Genomic DNA, 20,375 nt, shown 5'->3' on the forward strand with positions numbered 1-20,375 from the left:
CTTTTTTTCATGTCCTATCACTGATACTCACTGTTTCTTCTGTGCTTTCTGCAATCTCCATACTGGCTTTCTTTGTATCTGCGAGGCTCTTTGGCTTTAGGGAATCTTGCTTCCTGAGTTTCTGGTCACTCTTGTTCTCCCGTATGGAGGCTGGTTTAGGAGTGGGGGTACTGAAAGACCTAGGGGGCTGTGGGGGCATACGTGCCAGGGCCAGGGCACTGGGCTCTTCCTCTAGATCCTCCTCAGGGTCCGGGGGAGGTTTGATTCTTGTAGGGGTCTTGACATAATAACTGTGGTACTCGGTGTGGAGCTGGCCGTTGACTGGAATTGCAGGAGGCTGTGGAGGGGGAGCAGATGCTGGGGCGGGCTGCTGAACTTTAGCAGGTTTAGGTGGAGCATCGATATGCACATGAGAACTTTTGGGACCATCAGTGACGGACTGCCTCTCTTCTTTACTCAGCTTTCGACTAGACCGCTCATCCTTGCTGGCCTTATGACTTGACTTCTCTTCTTTGCTTGTCTTGCGGGAGGGTTTTTCCTCTTTACTGGTTTTGCGGCTAGTGCTGTTGGTGACCTGACCTTTCTTCTTGCTGGAGTGAGGCGAGGGGGGAGGTGTGGCTCCAGGACTGGTCACAGGGGAGTGGGGAGGAGTTGTACCTTTGCGGTAGAAGTGGGGAGAATCTCTCGGGGAGTTGTCCTTCTTTTCAACGGGGACCTCCTTAACCTCCACAGGCTCCTTGAACTGTTGTTTCACATAGTCAGGTCCTGCAGAGTCGAGACAGGGGACACACATTGAAATAACACATAATCCACTGATACACCTGTACACCTGCATCTGCCTCTCATGTATTATCGCTTCATTCAAGTCACAGAGCAAAGATGTAGTTTCTGATTTGACTGCAGCTTCTTGCTTACCTACAAGATGTCTCTTGTAGGTAAAGTCTCTCCAGGTTCGGGAGTTGGTGGAGAAAGACTGTATTTCCCAAGCACGCAGCCACACCGCTTTTGTACAGATTAAATTAATGGGATACAATGTGCTTATTACTGAGCTTTACAGGTACAGGTAGATGCTGGGTTTTGTAACCTTTGCACAGAGCCAGGCTAACTGTTTCCTGTTTCCTATGCTAAGCTAACTGGCCTCGTGCTCTAGCATCATATCGTACAGACATGTGAGTGCTATCTATTTTCTAGTCTAGCTGGCAAAAAAGCAAAGGGCATTTTGCAACATGTTGAACAATTTATTTAAGGATCTTGGAAATACCTTCAAAATAGCGGTAAGTGTTGACTCAAGTGTAATGATAAAACATGAGAGGCACAATTTAGTGCTAATGCCTGCCTTGCTCACGCATACACTGACATACACCGACTCTCAAATGCCCTCTTAAGATAGTTATCTGAGGTTCAGGCCTACTCAATGATGACACATGAGATTACCAAACGCTGAAGCAATGCTAACGCTCCTCTGAAATTTCAAGAACAGTTTGAAGAACAGAGCACCCTTATTTCCTATCCATCCTCCCTGACCAGACTGTGGCACTGAGAGCTAGATTTAAGCTAAAGCTGGCCCTAAGCACAGTAACTTTCACATAAAATATTCATGAATCAACATTATATATGCAATCATTCTATAAAGACTAAAGGATGGAGGGAGAGAAGTAGAGAGAGAGAGAGAGAGAGAGAGAGAGAGAAATAGACTGATTAATGCAGGGTCACAAACACCGTTTCACAAAGGAAGCCTCTCTGCAGGCTCATCTTTATCATCAGTCATTCTCTTTTATCAGTATGTTGTTTTTCTGGAAAGGCCCTTGTCAGTTGTCAGCATCCAACCAACATGGCTGTATAGATAAAGAGTCGACCTAAGGAGCAACGACGCCCCTTTTTGTCTGGGGAAGCTTATCCTGCTTGCTACGTCCTTTCTTTCTCTCCATCAGGATTTTATGGACTAATGTCCTGTCTGTGCTTTGGATTTTCATTATGGACATTAGGTCCTCTAATGTGTGAACAATAAAGCCTGAATCTGAATGTAAATGTCCCTTTCTATGTGAGAAAAATGACACTTCATCTGTCCTTTTGTTCTGTACTGAATTAATATTTATTGGAGACATCGGGCTCTTTGTTTGCCTGTTTTTTTTTTTTTTCACTTTGCCTAAATTAGACGGTGTCAGAGTGACTAAGACAGGGACAATGGTGCTTTGTTTGAAGTACATCAGATGGTATGAGCAGAAAAGGATCCTCTGCATCTCATATAGCCAATATGAAATAGCAAAATGTATGAATTATAGAGACAATTGATTTTATATTTTTTGAAGACAGACAACTTATCTTTAATGTTAAAACTGCTTCATTTTTTGCCTAATTCACCCCTATTAGATACTATATGCTCAGTCGGTGCAAGGCGATCTGAGTCTAATGTATTCACGTTGGTGCATTCAGCATTGATGGAGTTATTTGGTCTGGGAAAGGGTTCATCTGTGAGATCAAGTCAAAGGATACGCCAAAGAAGATACCTCCTAAAGTATACGTATACATAGGTGCCCTATGAAGTCTGCACACTGTGATTCAAAGGAAAAGAATTAATATTGATTTAGATTTCCCACTTATCACTTCTAGGAACAATTATGCAAACATCAAATCCAGAAGGGAACAAGTGTATCCAATCCCACAGCAGCGTAAACGGCCTTACCGCGTAATCTTTTGGGCCTCAGTACGTATAAGCCCAGAGTATTTTTCAGCTGCATGGCATTCCTAATTTGTTTCATAACTGCCACAACCAATAAGACCCACTACAAAGCGATGGGGGGACATTTGAACATCTGCGGGGCTTAATATATCTGCCAAGCTTAATTTCACACCATAACTCAATAAGAGTTAGGGCTTCATGGGCGGGCCCAAGCAATTTCACTCTGTTTGGGGACAGATTCCAGCGAGGGCTTCCAGGCAATTTCTGGATGGTTCTCGGCACTAAAATGACCCCGAGTCTCAGACTCACACGGGACCTCCACTACACTTCTGCAGCCGTGTTCAATTCCACAAACCCCCAGAATTCATGCAGTCAAATTAGAGTGCTGCATTGTTTTAGCATATACTGGGAAGCTGCAAAACACATATTCTGATATTTGAAGGTTCCAAATTATTTGGACTCATGTGTGGTTGTTTTGTTGATATTTGAGCACGTGCAGCTCCTGTTGTGACGAGTGAGTGGAGATTTATTAGAGGTACTCCACCAAGGAATCCTGTCAGGTCAGCTGGAACATGTAGTGGGGCTCAATTACCCAAATGGCTGTGGTGTTTCTTTCATCTGAACATTGATCAAGTGGGCTGAGTCTGCAGCCTTCTAAAGAGGGTCACTAAAATAGGCCAGGGATAGAATTAGTCATGACCAAGACATAAATACTCAACACAAACCCAAATAAGCAAAAAATAAAGATAAGAATTTCAGCATTTGTAGAAATTTGTTTTTGTCAAATTTAAATTACGAGGATATATAAAAAACTTTATTCTTAACAATACAAGTTCAGCTGTAAAATACACTGTGTCTGTTTCTTCTAACCTCGTCATTGTCTCTTTGTGGTTATTGGAATACAAGCTTTTGTTTAAGCTGCAGGTTGCCAGTTCTGTTGATGTTAATCCATAGCACATTTTCTGCTCCAGTGCACTCTTTACAAAACACACACGCTGACACATGTGCGCGCACACACACACACACACACACACACATGATCATATACTCACACAAAACGCAGTGGATAGGCTGTTTAAGTCTCAGCCTAACCCCAACTGACCTTAATATGAGACAAACAGCAGTAACGAGAAGGGAGCTTCAATGGGACCTCAGTATGTGCGTCCATGCGTGCGTGTGTGCATGTGTGTGTGTGTGTGTGTAACGGGGGGAGAGTACAGTAAGTGTGGTTATCACATCTGCTGCCACTGTGCATCAGACTGGATTCAGGTGGAGATCCAAAGGGGACAGTAGGTTATAATCTAATCCTCTGAACCCCAAAGTTCAAAGGGCATCCATCCATCTTTTTCAATAAAATTTTTTCCCACCAATTTGAATCTTGTTTTCCATGACATACTGACAATCAAACACTGACCCGAGGCTGTTGTTACTATGTGAATGATGACAGGTCTTGCCTTTACATCCTTGTCAGATGCACAGAGCAGTCATCAGTCATTTCCTACGGCAAGCTGTTTGTATTCGTGTTTCATGCTGTCTGTATGACAAATATAATAAGTAACATGTCTTCCGAGTGAAAGTGATAAGCATTTACATTTTCCTGGTTTGCATTCTTTGTTTATGATGCCATTTCTTTTAAACTATTTGATACACATTCCATTATTCATACATTGTATTATACATGTATTAATCTGTTCTGTGGGTTGTGGTCTCAGCATGTTCTGTACACTTTTTTTTTTTAATTTAAGATTCAAGACTCAATTTGTTGCTTTTTTAGATTTTCTCTTTCCTACTCCTACTCACACTGGCAGATGGGTGGGGGGTGGGAGGGTGGGGGGGGTCATTGTTTGCCCAGTTTACATCTACCACTGTAGCATGCACATATACTCACATACATTTGCACTGATACACACACATGCAGATAAAGCATGTCCCATGGTCTGTGTAATCATTGTCTTATTGTCCTTTGTTTGTAAGTGGCCACATGCGAAGACGAACATGGACTGACATGTAATTGATAGATGCGATATGCGTGAAAGGAGCCAAACCTGGATGAGGAAGCGGCAGCAAACACCAGAGAGTTAGTGGACCTTCTCCATCCACAACATGCAATGGATATCAATACATCCGCATATTTGGAAATAGGCACCATGTTTAAAACATAAAATGGCTTCTTTGTGCTAATCGGAAGTCTCCTTTTTACACAACTCTGATCTACTTTTTTCCCACGTACAGTACAAAAAGTGACACTCTCTTCATGCAGTGAGAATTTAGGACTGAACTTTTGCTTCTATTATACAGGGCTGATGGTTATATCCCATCAATCTTATGTTTTTTAACAGTGGTACTTTTGAAGTCTGTTTGGAGAACATACTTTATACTCTGTATCCTTGAAAGTATTAAGAAGTTTCAGAATAACTTGAGTTGAACTAATGTCCTGAAACGTACACCTCGACACCTGCTGCCATGAATACAAAGCAGCACCTGCTCATGTCTGGTTGTCAGCCCTGACAGGTCCAGGCTTTTATGGTTCCACCTGGTCTGAGTGTACCTTGAGTGGGTCAAACAGGGCAGAGCCCAGAGCGGGATCCCTGCTGGGCCCCCCACCACCACCCAACCTGCCACCATCCAACACCCTCCCCCGACACAACCGGCTGAAGGAAGGGACAGGTGCTCTCCGACAGCCCCGGAGAGGACCTAGCCTGGGGGTGAGCTCCTCTCAGTGCGTAAGGATTTCAGCTATGTCTCCATTAGACTCCAGTGAGTTCACATCAGCACCAAATATAGCCCAATTAACGTCATGCCCGCAGGCCACGCCCACCTAACCCTTGCTGCTCCCCCTCCAGGGTGCTGTGTGTGAACCAATCATAAAGGTCAGGGTCCCGTTCCCTGTGACCCTCTTTTCCCTTTTGAAGTGTACACTCCCAGTCTGGGTGATAATCTGCTATGAGTCTGAAACGCCAATTACAAACAACAAGGGTTTTAGACCCCTGGTTGTTGCCCTAGAGGACTTATTAGAAGCTGAGGGAAGAGGGGTAAGTGAGAATATTTCCACTGTAGAGGTAGACATTGAGGAAGCGGTGCAGATTAGTTCGGGAAAGTCACACAAATGCTTTTTAATGCTGGGGACCCGGATTGAATGAGTTAGTCCAAGTGTAATATTTGGACAGACAAGGTGATCAACATAGAAAAAACTTGATTCTACAGTGACTTTGTGCATTTTTTTTCGCAGCACACAGCACACAGTACATTTTTTCTCCACCAGCAGTTATTTTGCCAGGATGGTGCGAATAGGGGAAATTGTTTACACTCAAACATGATATAACCAGCCACAGGACAAACTGTGAATCAGCAATAAACACACAAGTAGTTCCCCTAACTGGTCTTACTGTATATTCTGGATCTAAATTACATAATATAAAACTTGACAAAGTTTTGACGAACACTAACTTTCATAAACTAAATCAAAAATCAAAGTATGGAATATATTTGGCTTATTACAGGTCCCTGTCTGGCTTAGCAAAGGCTTACCAGACATATGCTTACGTAACCGAACGTTTAAACGCTGCGGCTCAGATGTCGCCCTGCGCTGCACATTATTATGACATCAGCCACTCTCTCATTCATGATCTGACTTATAAGGCAAGAACACTCTCCGAACAGACTTGGAAACCAGAGATCACCCTGCAGGCCAAGCATTACCACTGTTTTCCACAACACAAACAAGCCGCAGGATGTCTCTGGGCCAGGCTGGTCATTTCTGCGGCTTAGTGGTGGGACATGCTTGAATGGGTCCCATTGTCAATCTATTTGTCACCCACTATTTTGTGGTGGCCTTTGGCTAAGGCCCAAGGTCGGCTAGCTCATAGGCCTAAATATATTACACACACTGAAAGAGGCGAGGCTGGTATACATCTTACACTGCAAATAAAAATAAACAGAAAACGGTATGACCTAGCATTTCCTCTCCTCCAACCTTTATGAGCAATATTAATTGAGCCTATCCAGCAAATAGAAACTGTAACACAGTCTGAAATTAATTCAAACCTACAACCAAATACTGTGGATGAATGCTTGACTGAGGTGTCCTAGAAAATACAACCAGAATCAACCAGCAATGCAAAAAATGAGTCAATGCACAGTCAAAAATGTTAATAGGTCATATATTAATAGTTCTAATATTGCCTTCTCTGTGTCCTTGCGCTCCACCTCTGCACCTACCTGGTGCGCTGCTCTTTAACCAAAAAGGATCTCAAACTTTATGCAGTATTGTATGTCCAGCATTGCCTTGTAAAACTCAGCTTACCTAGTAAATGAACTAAACAGAGTTGAGTCAACAGCCTACCCTATGAGCTGCTGTATAGTATGGCAGAGTGCCCGTTAAACCTTCAGGCAGAGGAAAGATGAGAACGGCTTGGTATTAGCAGCTGGAGCCCTTAGTAGGTTTCGTTCACCACCACTGAAATACCTGTAAAAACCTTTTGCTTTCACACTTTTTTTTTTTGCAGATTTTAAAGCAAGCAAATTTTAGAAAGTATTTCAGAGCTGTTACAACGGCTCTTTGAGAGCAAAGACAAGCCTTCTATCCAGAATACAGTAGTCTGCTTCAAGCAGGCTCTGCTTTGTCTCAGCACAAACACAGTCCTCCATTGTGGCGTTAGAAATCATCCTCAATACCTCTAGTCTTCGATTACAGTCCTGGAACACCAAACCCCTACGCTTTTGTACACCCAGAACAAGCTCATTACTGACTCAGACACAAACCCATGTAAACAACTCTAAAACTGTGCAAACATCATTATTCATACAAAGTAACCAACCCCTTACCAGTTACCCAATCCCTAACAATATGGTTTGAATGGACAAATCATTTGCTTGAGGATGCCGTAGCTAACAAAAGGGATAATGGAGGTTAGGGGGGATTTCAGAGTAGCTTGGCTGGATAAATAGTAGTAGTAATAATAGCAGTGATGGGGGTGAACCACTCACGTGTTAAAGGCTCCCTCAAGGACCCTGCAATAGCCTTAGCAATGGCTGTAATGTCTGTAATGTCTGAAAACCTTGTCTAGAAATATAAGTATTCTTGTGTGCATAGCTTGTCAAACATTCACACAAATTTAGCCACTTGAAATAGTCAAAGTGTTGTATTTCACAAAGTGCAGTGAACACATCTGACCTTCTCAACCCTCCAGTGCACCTGCAGTCTAAGTTATTGAGATGGTGCTTAAGTATGAAGAGTGACTAACATTTCAGCTATTTGATGAGCACATATTCTCCCTGAGGCTGTGTGGTGTCCACCCTTTTGCCACTATAGGAACATGCTTTACAAAACACAGAGATGTGTTGTGTACAGAGGCTTGTCCTTAAAGGTTACCTGGTTGGTAGAAGTTGGGGGAAAGCTCCCTAGCAACGGCCCGGGCAATTTCAGAGTCGTGCACAGCAGAGACAGCGGCCTGGTCTGCAGCCTCGCTTTTTGTCCTAGCATGGGCCGTTCTGGAGAAACACAAACAGACATTAAAGTTGAATAGAGGTAAAAATTAAAAGCAGGATGGAAACCACATATGTGACATTTTTCTATAATAAGTCAGTATAAAGGTTTGTGACTGTGTGTGCTAACATGTCGTTCATGACACTTTCCCTCATCATCACAGCTGACAGAACAGCTTCCCTCTGCTTTCTTTTTCTCTTTCTTGCTCCTCCTCCATCCCTTCATCTCCCGCTTCATCTTTGAGCTGTATCACTCAGCCTGTCCCTCTTAGGGATAACGTAAGGCCCCCCCTTGTGCGTCTATCTCAAATCCAAATCCTGATTTTCCAAATGGAGCACAGCCACATCCAAGCAAGACCTTAATCCATTCTGGAGTGTGGCACTGCTGCACTGCAGCTGGACCACAAGGGAGCAGTGCCCCAAAGGCGCATACACACACGTAAACACACATATATCATATCATATCATATCATATCATATCATATCATATCATATCATATCTTAAAAAACAAATTAAAACACAATTCTTTGATTTGGCTGATATTGCATAAAGCAAAAATAATGCAATAATTTGGAACAATAAAAACAAAAATTTCAAAGAAAATTTCTTTTAAGGCCTGTGGGAGTTATTCCCTTTGGAAGGTGAAATCCTGCTGTATGACCATATATATATATATATATATATATATATATATAATTATATAATAAAAATAAATATATAAATAAAAAATAAAAAATATAGTCATGTCTGAGCACCAGCATAAGAAAGGCTTGCATCCACATCTGCTGAACTCAAAAATGAAAAGGCAGAAGAGTAATGTGTTTTGGGATCAATGTGAGCTTAGCATTAGCACTGAGAGGTATTATGGGTGCGTACCATGGTGAGACAGACAGAGATTGGGGGGTGACCTGCTTAACAAATCCCTTGAAAACTCCACCAAGAGATACTGTATATGCTCACATGCTTGCACACATGCACACAAATACTGACACCTGGGACAAAAAGGCAGAACATGTATGGACTGAGAAGGGAGAATGTTTCCTGCTGCTGCCACCAGATTCAATTCAAAAAAGACCTAATTCTGCAACAATATGACATGCATCAGTTAAAGCCAGCAGATTAGTCACTTATGTATGAACAGATAGTGAATGGAGACCTGACAGCAAATACTCAAACAACACATGACAGTGCAACACTGAAGATAAGGAACCAGATGGGTTGTCCAAGTATCACTGTAAGTATTGACAGCTGTGCCTCATGCCCTGCTTAACCCCACTCATCCGTCTTCCTCTCCCTCTTTCTTTCACCATCTCGTCTCTCTTTCAATCAATGCTCTCTGTTTTTTTTTTCGATCCTTCTTCATCCGCCTATTGACGCTGTGTCCGCTCTGCCCCCCTCCCCTCTGCATCTCCACTCCTCTCCTCCCTCCCTCTGTCTTTCTGGCAGAGTGACCCCAACAGACAGATGTCTCTATTTCAGACTACTTCTCTGTCCTTGGACCCTGGGCTGTCCTGTTTTTGATGCGCTGGGACAGTGAGATATTAAAATGCATGAGGAGCCATATGCTGGCGGGAGAGATGGGCCGCTTCCTCTCTAGAAATAAGTCCCTGCGTCACCCACAGACAGGACAGAGGACACACTCAGGCTCTGTTTACGAACAGCACAGCCTCTGGAAACCACTGACCAGCTGCAGATTTAAGAATTTAAAAACAGTAACACACAAAGCTTTGCTTTTTTTCCACGAATTAGGAATTTGACTGGTGTGGCTAAAGGCACGAATAGTTTCATGGTCTTACTTAAGAGCCCTTCATGTCAAAAACTGACATTAAAGCATTCCAGTTACATCACACCACTGACATGTATGCCTCAGACGTCCACTTGCCACACATGCTACATCAAGGACATACATGTGTCTATTTCTGAAATGTGTGAAATGTGCAGCCAAGTGAAAGGAGGCATGAATGCGCCACAAATGTATACAGTATGCCCATGACATATTCTAAGGATCTTAACAGTTCCCTTTAGGTAGACTGGGCATTAAGTCACAGGCAGACTCAGGAAGCGATGTAGACTGTTCCCAGACAGGATGTCTGCTGGTGGGAGGTGATAGGCAGAGAATGATGGGGGCAGAGGTGTGACAGTGGGACAAGAGGAGAGTGAAATGGAAGGCGAGAAAACATGGGCATGTGGAGCGGAGAGACGGAAGAGTTGGTTGGTTTTCCTCTTAACATCACTACATTTTACCTTATTTTCATCCAACTAGAGCTCAACCCTGACACATTCCACCATCCAATATTCACTCTCCTTTTAGCTCTGTCTTAGCTGCCACCAAGTCCTGAGGGAAATATATGGCTCGTTAGCTGCTACATGCTACACTATGTCCACGAGCTAGCTGCTAATGTTGTGCCGTTTGGCGGCAGAGAGCATACGGTGGGTTTAATAGCTGCCCGCTGACGAGAACTGTCGGAGTGAATCACACAGTAATGGCTGTAAAAACAAAACAATGAGCTGAAAGTTGATAAAATGCTTCCTACAGCTAAGGGCAGTTGCCAAGTTAGGTGATTGATATAATGAATGACTCCATTATATCATAAGAACTGATTTAATCTATTGTTAATAAAAAAAGACACTGGTTGCAGGAGTCGTACGTGTGATCGGCCTAATATGTACAGCACCATCCTATCAATTACAGGGACACATTGTCCTCTGACAAACAGACAAATCATATTCAAAGACATGAGCCTGTTCAGGTGTAATTATCTTTTGAATTGTCTTGTTGAAAACATTAAAGGCAAAAAGTGCAGGTAAACAACAATATGCAAGCTCATGGTTGACCTTTGGAAAGATTTTAAGTTTTATAACTTGTCAGACTGTCTGCAGCCTCCCTACTTGAGGCCGATCTGCCTCTGAATATAAAGCAACACCTGTTCACGTCTAGTTTGGGGCTCTGCAGGCGCTCCAGTCTGGTTGAGTGCTGGGGATGGGTCCAAGCAAATCAAGGTATTTGAATCCATAAACGCACCTGTTGGCACAAATGCAAATATCACACGAACACAAACACACACACACACATGCGAGCACACACACGCACACACACGCCCACAAATTTGGAGAGAGTGCAGAAGAGAGCAAAGACTTTGTAGCAAATCCTTTTAGACTGAAGCTGCATTTAAGAGATGAGATTGATGAAGGGCCGGTGAGATCCATGGCTGTTTCATTACTGTGACAAATGAATTGTGTGGAAAGTGTTGAGTCAGTTTGGCAGCCAGTGTGGCGGACGCTCTCTCTCTCTGTGGAATGTGTGCCTGTGTGCGTGTGTGTGTGTGTGTGTGTGTGTGTGTGTGTGTGTTTGACATAGAGGATGATGGTGAGAAAAACAAAAAGGGATATGGTATGGAAATGGAAAGGAGAGAAAGACGGAATTAGGGAGAGAGAGAGAGAGAGAGAGAGAGACAGAGTGTGAGACAGATTGCCTCTCTGAAGACTCTTGGATATTTAGAACTGCTGAGGCATGCATCTCAGCCTCTCTAATTTTACTTTAGGGTTAAATTTCAAACCCTCGCTCCCATGAGGCACGGTGCATCCTCCTTTAAGGTTTGTCATACCTTGGCCTCCCGCAGGATACAGTATGTGTATATTTGCGCGATGCGCCTGTTGTGTGTGATTGTGTGTCGTGTGTGTGTAAATTCCCTTAAGTGAAGCTTCAGTCCATCACTCCCCAGGCTATGGCCTATTTGAGGAATCTCCCCTCACATATGCTGACACAGTTCTGCACCCTCGCCTTCTCTTCTTCGTCCCCTCTACCCCTTTCTCTTGTCCTCGTCTTCCTTCCTCCATCACACTGACCCGTTCCCCCTCCCCCTTGTTCCAAGCTTGGTAACTGGAATGCTGACTGGCACAGTATATAATAAGGTAGAAGATGAGTCTTGACCTTGTCGGTGGTAAACATCAGCACCAACAATCTTGCTTTTCAAACTCCATCACTCTCTTTCATCGCTCACGACCAAGAGAAAACTACTACTATACAGCAAGAGTCATATTTCAAGAAACACACTCCATTTGGGCGGTGATGCTCCTGCTCTGAGTGCGCAGATCTGCTTTGTGGAAGGATATTATACATAAACAGAAATTGCTGCCCTGTATCTTGCCCAGACACTCCCCAGGTCCAAAGCAGCAGCACAAAATATCACAGAAAGTCTGCACAAATTAGCACGTAGGCCTTAGCTTGCCCTGTGCATATCACTTATATTGGTGCAGGCCTGCTATTGAATTCCCGGCTGGTGCTAATTCAGGATTACTCAAGCATGACTAACACCATTAGTGGTTAGCTAAAACCGACACTGAAATTATTCAGGAATTATTCGTGGGCTGAGGTCTGGGCTCACATTACCAGAGGCTGCAGTGGTGGGGGTACAATGGCTACAGCAAATGAGGCTTTAAATGGGAGACAGAGTGGCTGTTATTATGAGATAAGCCAACTTTATCCTGAAGGGAGAGCTATAGTACTGAATAATGAGAATATTAGGACATGGTCATGTTAAACAGATGTAGTGTACTTGAAGAATTTTACATCTCAGAACATCGGGGTGGTTTGACAGGCTGGGGCTCTGAGCTTATTCCCCCTTTTTTCTCCTTTCTGTCCGGTTACTGCTTTCAGTAAAAGTTGCTAAAAATAGAAAAGCAGCACCAACAGTCAATTAGGCTTAATGAATATTCTCCTGTCTTATGACAGGCTGAGCGAAATAAAGTGCCTTCTGAATAAGACATCTGAATGTTTTTCTTCACATTTCACCTGAACATGCAAGGTTTACTCAATGTATAAACAACTTAACTTGGCTTAGTAGGCAAATGGAGATACACAGAGCACTGCAGCAGTATAAAATGACAGGTACATCATGGCTCCAAAAATCTGTCAGGTATGACTAAACATTTTCCTCGGTTGCACCAGTGCACCTGACATTTAGCAGGTCTGTCTCTGTGCGTTTGTGTGTAGATTTATCGTTTTTCCCACCCGCATTCTGTGAAGACCTGCCCTGACTCTGGCTCTGATTGGCTCTGACCCTGATATTCTTCTTCCCTGAACGCTGTTTGCGAAGTGTTTGTATGTGTGAAGCTGTGCCCAGTGCATTTCCTCCAGTGACATCACAAACTTAAAACATACCAGTAATTCATTGATTGCTTTTTTGTCATACAAAAAGGCCAAAATATAGAATGGTGCGCAGAACGGTTTGTCCAATTTTCCGTGGCTCAGATATGACAAAATGGCCAGTGGCCAATGTTCTGAGCTGAAACATTAAAAAAAGCACAATGTCTCCAAGAAACATGTCCTGTGCTGTGACAGGTGTGCAGCCATCAGAGCAGCCCACCTCCCTGCAGTGTTACAGCCACAGGCAGCGGCAAGCCAAAGCAGTGAGGAGTCATGATAATCAATTTAGCACTGTTTAAAATGTAAAAATTGGGTGCACTTAAATTATGTGCTTGTGCACCTAAATGAAAAAGCACACCAGTGCAAACACTGCAAAATGTTAATCTTGAGTCCTGTACAGGCACTTGAATAAATGGAACAGGGCGTGACAATATGAAAAATACTTGGAAGGTTGAAAGCACAAAGCAGGTGGCAAAGAAATGGGACAATAGCCACAAAAAAAAAAAAAAAGAAAAAAAAGAATGTGTTTAGTAATGAACAGACCTTCCAGATTTCAGAAGAGAAATGATGGGGACGCACTCGCTTTTTTGGGAAATAAGCTTATTTGCTTTCTTTCTATCACTCTCACATTTCTGTGCTAAATATGAAGCTAGAGCCAGCAGAGCCATGCTAGCTTCGCATCTGCTTAGCATCTGTTTTCCCTCTGCTCTCAGTCTCTTGCTAAGCTAGGCTAATCGCATGTTGGCTCCTGCTTCATATTTAGCAAAAACATGAGAGTGGTATTGTTTTTCTAGTCTCGAGTGAAGTGATTGGTGAAAATCAAACGATGACAGAATTAAGCAATGTTTGATCTGTGCCTTCATGACTTAAAGATTCAGCACCCATTTTACTATTTGTCCTGAAATAATGCATTTGGCTTTAGAGACAGATTGAAAACCTGCTCCCGAACACAGACTTCATTTCTGGGAAGAAGAATGAGTAGAATCAGTTTTGATTAAACAGAAAAAAATAAAAAAAATCCCTAAACTCTACTGACATTTTTGGCTGTGGATTACAAACAGACCTAATCTCCCACTGATGTTCTCTACTCAGGAGCTCTGCACTGAGCCCTCCTCTGAGACCTCACCTGGCCCTTCATCCACAAACACATGGTTGCAGGTAAGGGTTTGTGTGTATGTCCCTGTGTCAGGTTTTTAGTGCATGAATGCGCATAGGTGCTTCTTATAAAACTACTGTGAATATGCAAAAACTGAATCACTGTGTTATAATCAAAACTGTACACGTTCTCCCCGAGCGCTGATGTGAGTCCTCTTGGGCACATTGAAAGAGTGACACACAATCCCTCGCTGAGATGATCCCTCTGGTTTTGGTGAAGGGCAACGGCAGGGATTCAGACCTCAGCTCTGCGCTCTTTGTGTCAACACTGCTGGTGAAACATGGCCACAGCTGATACATCGGGGGGGGGGGGGGGGGGGGGGGGGGTTATAGTGGGTAAACTATACACTACAGAAAAATGGGGACATTTTGGATTTGATTTTATTTGACTTTGCCTCAATTTCTGATAAGAAATAGCAAAGCAGAGACACCTGTCAATCAAACCAACATAGCCTCATATTCATTTCTTGAATTCATTTCTTAATTTTTTTGCTAAAGCCACAAATTTTTATTAGATACAGCATAATAGTGTTTTAACTCCATGCAACTGATGTGCGTATTGTATACGAAATTGCAGCGGCAATTATTATAATTGTTGGCAATTATGATCACTGAATAAGGCTGCATTCAGTTTAGTCACACTGAGCCACTGTGAGTTACACACAGTTAAGTACAGAGATTTTAATTTGCCTTGAGTTGACATATTGGACTCTGCATCAGAAGAAAATAGTTGGATCAGTGTACCCCTATAAAATTTCCCACATTTTCCCAGAGCCCAAAGGTATTCAATTTTGGCATTTCTGCTTGACTTAAATGTTAATCAGATATGTAAATTCCTGTCAACTGATTTACTGTTGTTGGACTAAGTAACAAACTGACTGTTCATATTGGCACTAAATTTAAATTAGGGAAAACAATAACTCTTAAAACATATAAATTAACTGAATCTTCTGAACTGAAGATGAACCAAAGGACTGGATCTAGTGGCATCAGTCTGTTTTCACACTCACAAGCAGCCGTTACCAAGGGAACCAAAGAGTTGACGAATTCAGCAACTCAACCTGGGGTTGCACTTGCACACATACTGTAACCACAAACACAGACACACACAGGACTGCACTGATGCAAATCAAGACATGTAGTCACATTACTATGCAAACAATATGCAACATATACATACTTTTGACCTGCACCTTAGAAAAATGAGTTACCTCTCATGCAAATTTACACATACACACATGCACACGCGCATATATTTACTGTGTTTGCATTATTACATTGAGGTGACTCCATTGTTTTGCCTCTGTAATTACAGCCAATGAATGCATTGTAAATCTCCAGAACCAGACATGTTACACAAGCCTTCAAAGATGAATAAATACAATGTTAAACTAACAGCGCCTCTTCACTCTGCTACTTTATAAAGAGAATCAACAAATGGCTGACACGATGATGACGGCTGTGAGGCAGTAACCATGGTAACCACCAGAGACACTAGAGCAAGCTGTCCAACCAGGCATCTGGCCTGTATTAATGAATTTGCAAATGAACAAACCCACACTACAGCCTACTGTATGGGTGTAATCTTGCACACACACACACACACATGTGCATGCAAACTCTCATGGACACTTATGGATGCACGCATACACATGCACACACAAACATACACACACACACACACACACACACAATAAAACAATAAAACTCTGTTCAAATTAGATGAATGTAAATGCACTGATGATAGGGTATTGGTTTACAACTTGGCAGAAAACAAAGCAGCACAGATACAGAGAAGCACACACACACACACACACACACACACACACACACACACACTCCATGGTGTGCCTCATTTAACTACGAGGCTCAACATCCGAAGCTGAACCTGTGTGAGTAAAGGTCACATTGCCTGGCAACCACTTGAGCTTAAGGAATAGTTTTAATTATGGTCTGTGCTCTCTCTCTCTCCTCCAATCTCCTGCCACTGTTCACCCCACTGTCTGCACACACACACTATCTTGCGCACAATCATATACACACAACCATCAATTTCCTCTTCAGTGCAAAGCCAAAAGAAGCATTAGTATTAGGTTACATCTGCCCACTGCTGAAAAATGTGATGGAATCTTTGCACACTCTATCTTTTGTGGCTTTTTTTAATGGACTAACTAGAAAAATGTGCAAAAAACAACACTGATAAAAAGTTAAACATTATGACAATCGTTTAAACAATAACGCATCATTATCACCAACTTTAACTTCTAATGATGTGTGGGTCAAGTTCTGGATAATTGCAATGATATAATCCAAGAAAAAGGTGACAGAGATGATACATCCTCACTGCACAGCCATGTTCTCAGCTGAACATACTCCCTTCTACTAAAACCTAAAGAAAATGCATCATGAACAGAGCCACACATACAGAACAATCTCCGCATGTGATTACAAGAGTAGTTGCATGTTTCATGAAGGGATTCAGTGTGGAAAAGCAATACTGTGACTCAACAAGAGAAGTGATAATTCCATAATCCAATCCGTGAACATCTGGAGTGAAAGCGGCCTAGCTAGCCAATCAGAGTGGCTGAACAGATTTAGCAGGGCACATTAGTATCCAGAGGTTAAAGACAAACTGCTGTGGTAGCAGGTACAAAATAAGAAGAAAACTAAAAAAAAAAAAACTAAAACAGATTTTAAGAGTTACACTGAGGCAACACCAACCGAAACGACAGACTTACTGTCCTTTGTGCCTCAGGTAAGCATATGTCTACTATTACTTTCTCTGCAAACCAAATGTTTACTCAAGAAAATAATTGTCAGATTATTAGTCAATAAATTAAATAATAACGAATAAAAAAAATATAATATATGCCAAAATCTACACAACTTAAAAGGCCACCAAAATAGAAAACAGTTCAATGTTTGATTTTAGGGTTAAAAGTACGATCTGCCTCCTCAGTGTACATTTATAGACACTACCACAGTCATACTGTAGACACTATTTTCAGGACTTAACAGGTTTATTTCCTACCAGTGATGACACCTCTGGAGCAGGTCAAGCATTGTATTATGGGCTATAAAACAGTGCACAGAGTACAACATGAACAGTAACTTACTTATAACACTGAATCAACAGTTATAAGGACGTCTTCCGGATACTGAGCTGGAGCACCTTCATAGCAGAGCCCTCAACGTAATTACAATATCATTGTCATAGATTTACAAATCAATGACTTCACCTCAGCAGCAGACCTCAGAGCCACCGATCCCACCATGTTGCATGTGTTTGCATATCGACCTATCTGCCAGTATAAAATGATGTGAACAGGTGCAGGTGCAGAGAATTATACACCACTGCACGCTGACATTTGGGATTTTTATGTAATATCTTGTCAAGTCACCAGGAAATTCTCAGGAGGATAGCAAACACACACGAGCACACACAGAGAAGGGAATCCTGGGAGAGTGCACTTGCTTACTGAACAGACACGATGTTTGCTTGCCCCCTTTATGTCTGTACATACTCTCATTAACCGCACTCAATTAACACAGAGACATGAAGATACACAACAAAGAAGCAGGACATCACATTTGCGGTTTAATAATGAAAGGAATTCAGTGACGTGGGAAATTCTTCATAAGCAAAATCAAGGAAAGATTGCAGAGGAAATGGAGGAGTGGGTAAAACCAGCTGTAGATGGAGTACTTTTAAATTTTTAATGACTGCAGGTGAACCGCTACATGAGCTAACCTCTTTATAACAGCCTTGGACTCCACATGACTCCCTCCTCTGCCCGCCTGCCCGCCTGACTCATCCCAGTCTTTCTTGAGAAGCTGCAGAAATATGTGCCATTCTCAGAGAGATTACAAACCGCAACACCATGGTGTAACGGCATGTCGGTGAAACCCAATCCTATCACCACTGCTGTCGACACAGCCCAGCGCTTCACTCACATTTACGCACAGCCATTTCCCACAGGCCTCTGCTCCCTCCAGAAGCAAGCTTTCATATGGTGTACCTTTAAGTCGGCAAATTTAGTCTACAAGTACAGCAAAAGTTCCTCATCCTCCTCTTTTTAAAATTTCTCTTCATGGTGCCAGGATGAAGTGCAAACTTCTGTTTCTGGACCTACAGGCTGAGGATGGATTTTTGCCAAAAACGTCCTTCCTCCTCTCACCTTCCTACTGTCTCCCACCAGGGAGATAAGATATAAAGAAGGAAATGAAAAGAAATATCACTTTTAAGTTTTACTTTGAAAAATAAATCTTTTTTTTTTTTTCTTTTTTTGTTACATCTTTCTACATCATTCCTGTTCACTCAGATACGGCTGCATGACATGTATCAACAGAAACAGAGGCATCTGACCTCCTACTTTAGTCATTTATTCTCAGTGAGCTAGCGTCTTGTCTGTACAGGAATATTTTGCGAAGGGGAATCAACTTTTACTTGACTGTAATGAGCTACTTATTGGATTGTTTATGGTTTCCTCTGAGTTGCATATGCTGTGATAATTTGTTACATCTACTCTTGTGCACTTATTCTATGTGGCTGCAGTTCTCTGGGCATTGAGTCAATGAAACACAGTTTATGAGCTATTAGCAAAATCATATCACTGATGATGAATCTGATGTTGTTCTACAAATGAATTTTGTTGAATTGAAAGATTCTGAGCAAATTTTGTTAAGAAAAAGAGTTTATAGCCATGCTAGCTCCTCCGTGTGGTTGTGCTTAGGTGGTGCTTTAAGCTAAATGCTAATGTCAACATGCTAAGAGGTTCACACAATGTTAAGAGGCTGATGTTTAGCAGGTTCACCTTTAGTCTTTTCTGTGTTAACATTTGCTATTTAGCACGAAACACAAAGTACAGCTGAGGCCGATGGGATTGTCAGTAGTGTCAGACTGGCCATCCCTAGAGCTGCTAGCATGGCTAACAAATGCAAAAAAATGCATGTGGAGCTCTGCGGCTTTGAACATTGTTTTATAAAAATATTTAAAATAAAAATACTCATAAAATATATCAATAGCAACACAGAGATAATGATTTCAAACACAACCCATCACTAATTACTGAGTTGAGTCTGCACAGGTCAGTAAGAGGCTATATCATGGTTTCACCCATTGACGTCTTTCAGGCTGCTAGCTATGACTTTATGTAATGATAATGTGGCAAAGCACACAAAGATTACATTACGCACTGTAATTTGATTACACTGTGGGTCATTTAAAAACTGCTCAACTAATTCATGATGCATGTGCCATTGCAATAGGCCCGTTATTTATAGCTCTTTCATACGCACTAGCTGGCAATGAGTACTTAATGTTATTGATATAGATATTAAGAGGCACATGGACAGTTATTTTATGTGCGTGTGCACAAGGATTTGATTCTGTCAGCAATAAATGATGAGTTACCTCACACTATCACATTGCGATGAATATGAGCCATGTTGGGGGATAAATATACTATATGATGCGGCTTGCCTTACTCTGACTTGTGATTCAGACAGCTGGCAGTCCTTCCCACAGTTACAGTTACTGTACGCTTCGTGCCTCATTGCTACTGTACATTTTGTCACTTCATAAAGGGACAAATTTGACATACTTATAAAAGGTGTGTGGCGCCACTTCATAAAACCTCCACAACAGCACCCAGATCAAACACACGCGTTATCCCAATTGCACCTCTGCTCCTATTTCAAGCAGAAGTCATTGCCATCGACGGACAGCCAAGATGGAACCTTACATGATGTACTGTTGGGATTATTTTGTTCACATGTTGAAACACAGGCTGATCTATAACTCTCTCCAAAAAGGGCAGGTGGTGAGTGGCTGAGGTCATCCCACAGCAGGTGATAAACAAACACCCCTGGACTCAAACACACCACACACACTACACACACTTTCTCTG

The 20,375-nt window shown here is 42.2% G+C and overlaps 1 protein-coding gene across 1 annotated transcript in view; it reads right to left on the reverse strand.

The window, feature by feature from the left end:
- jph1a (junctophilin 1a) overlaps positions 1-20,375 on the reverse strand; it is a 32,021-nt gene that overhangs the window by 3,164 nt on the left and 8,482 nt on the right. Inside the window, exons 4-5 of the mRNA XM_071485323.1 lie at positions 8,052-8,170; positions 32-765 (exon numbers count right to left, since the gene is read on the reverse strand). Of these exons, the coding sequence (XP_071341424.1) occupies positions 32-765; positions 8,052-8,170 (853 nt within the window). The remainder of the gene's footprint in view (positions 1-31; positions 766-8,051; positions 8,171-20,375) is intronic.

Source organism: Trachinotus anak, unplaced genomic scaffold, assembly GCF_046630095.1.
Source record: "Trachinotus anak isolate AG129_WGS33_773 ecotype Australia unplaced genomic scaffold, CSIRO_AGI_Tana_v1 ptg000009l, whole genome shotgun sequence".
Lineage (NCBI taxonomy): Eukaryota > Metazoa > Chordata > Actinopteri > Carangiformes > Carangidae > Trachinotus > Trachinotus anak.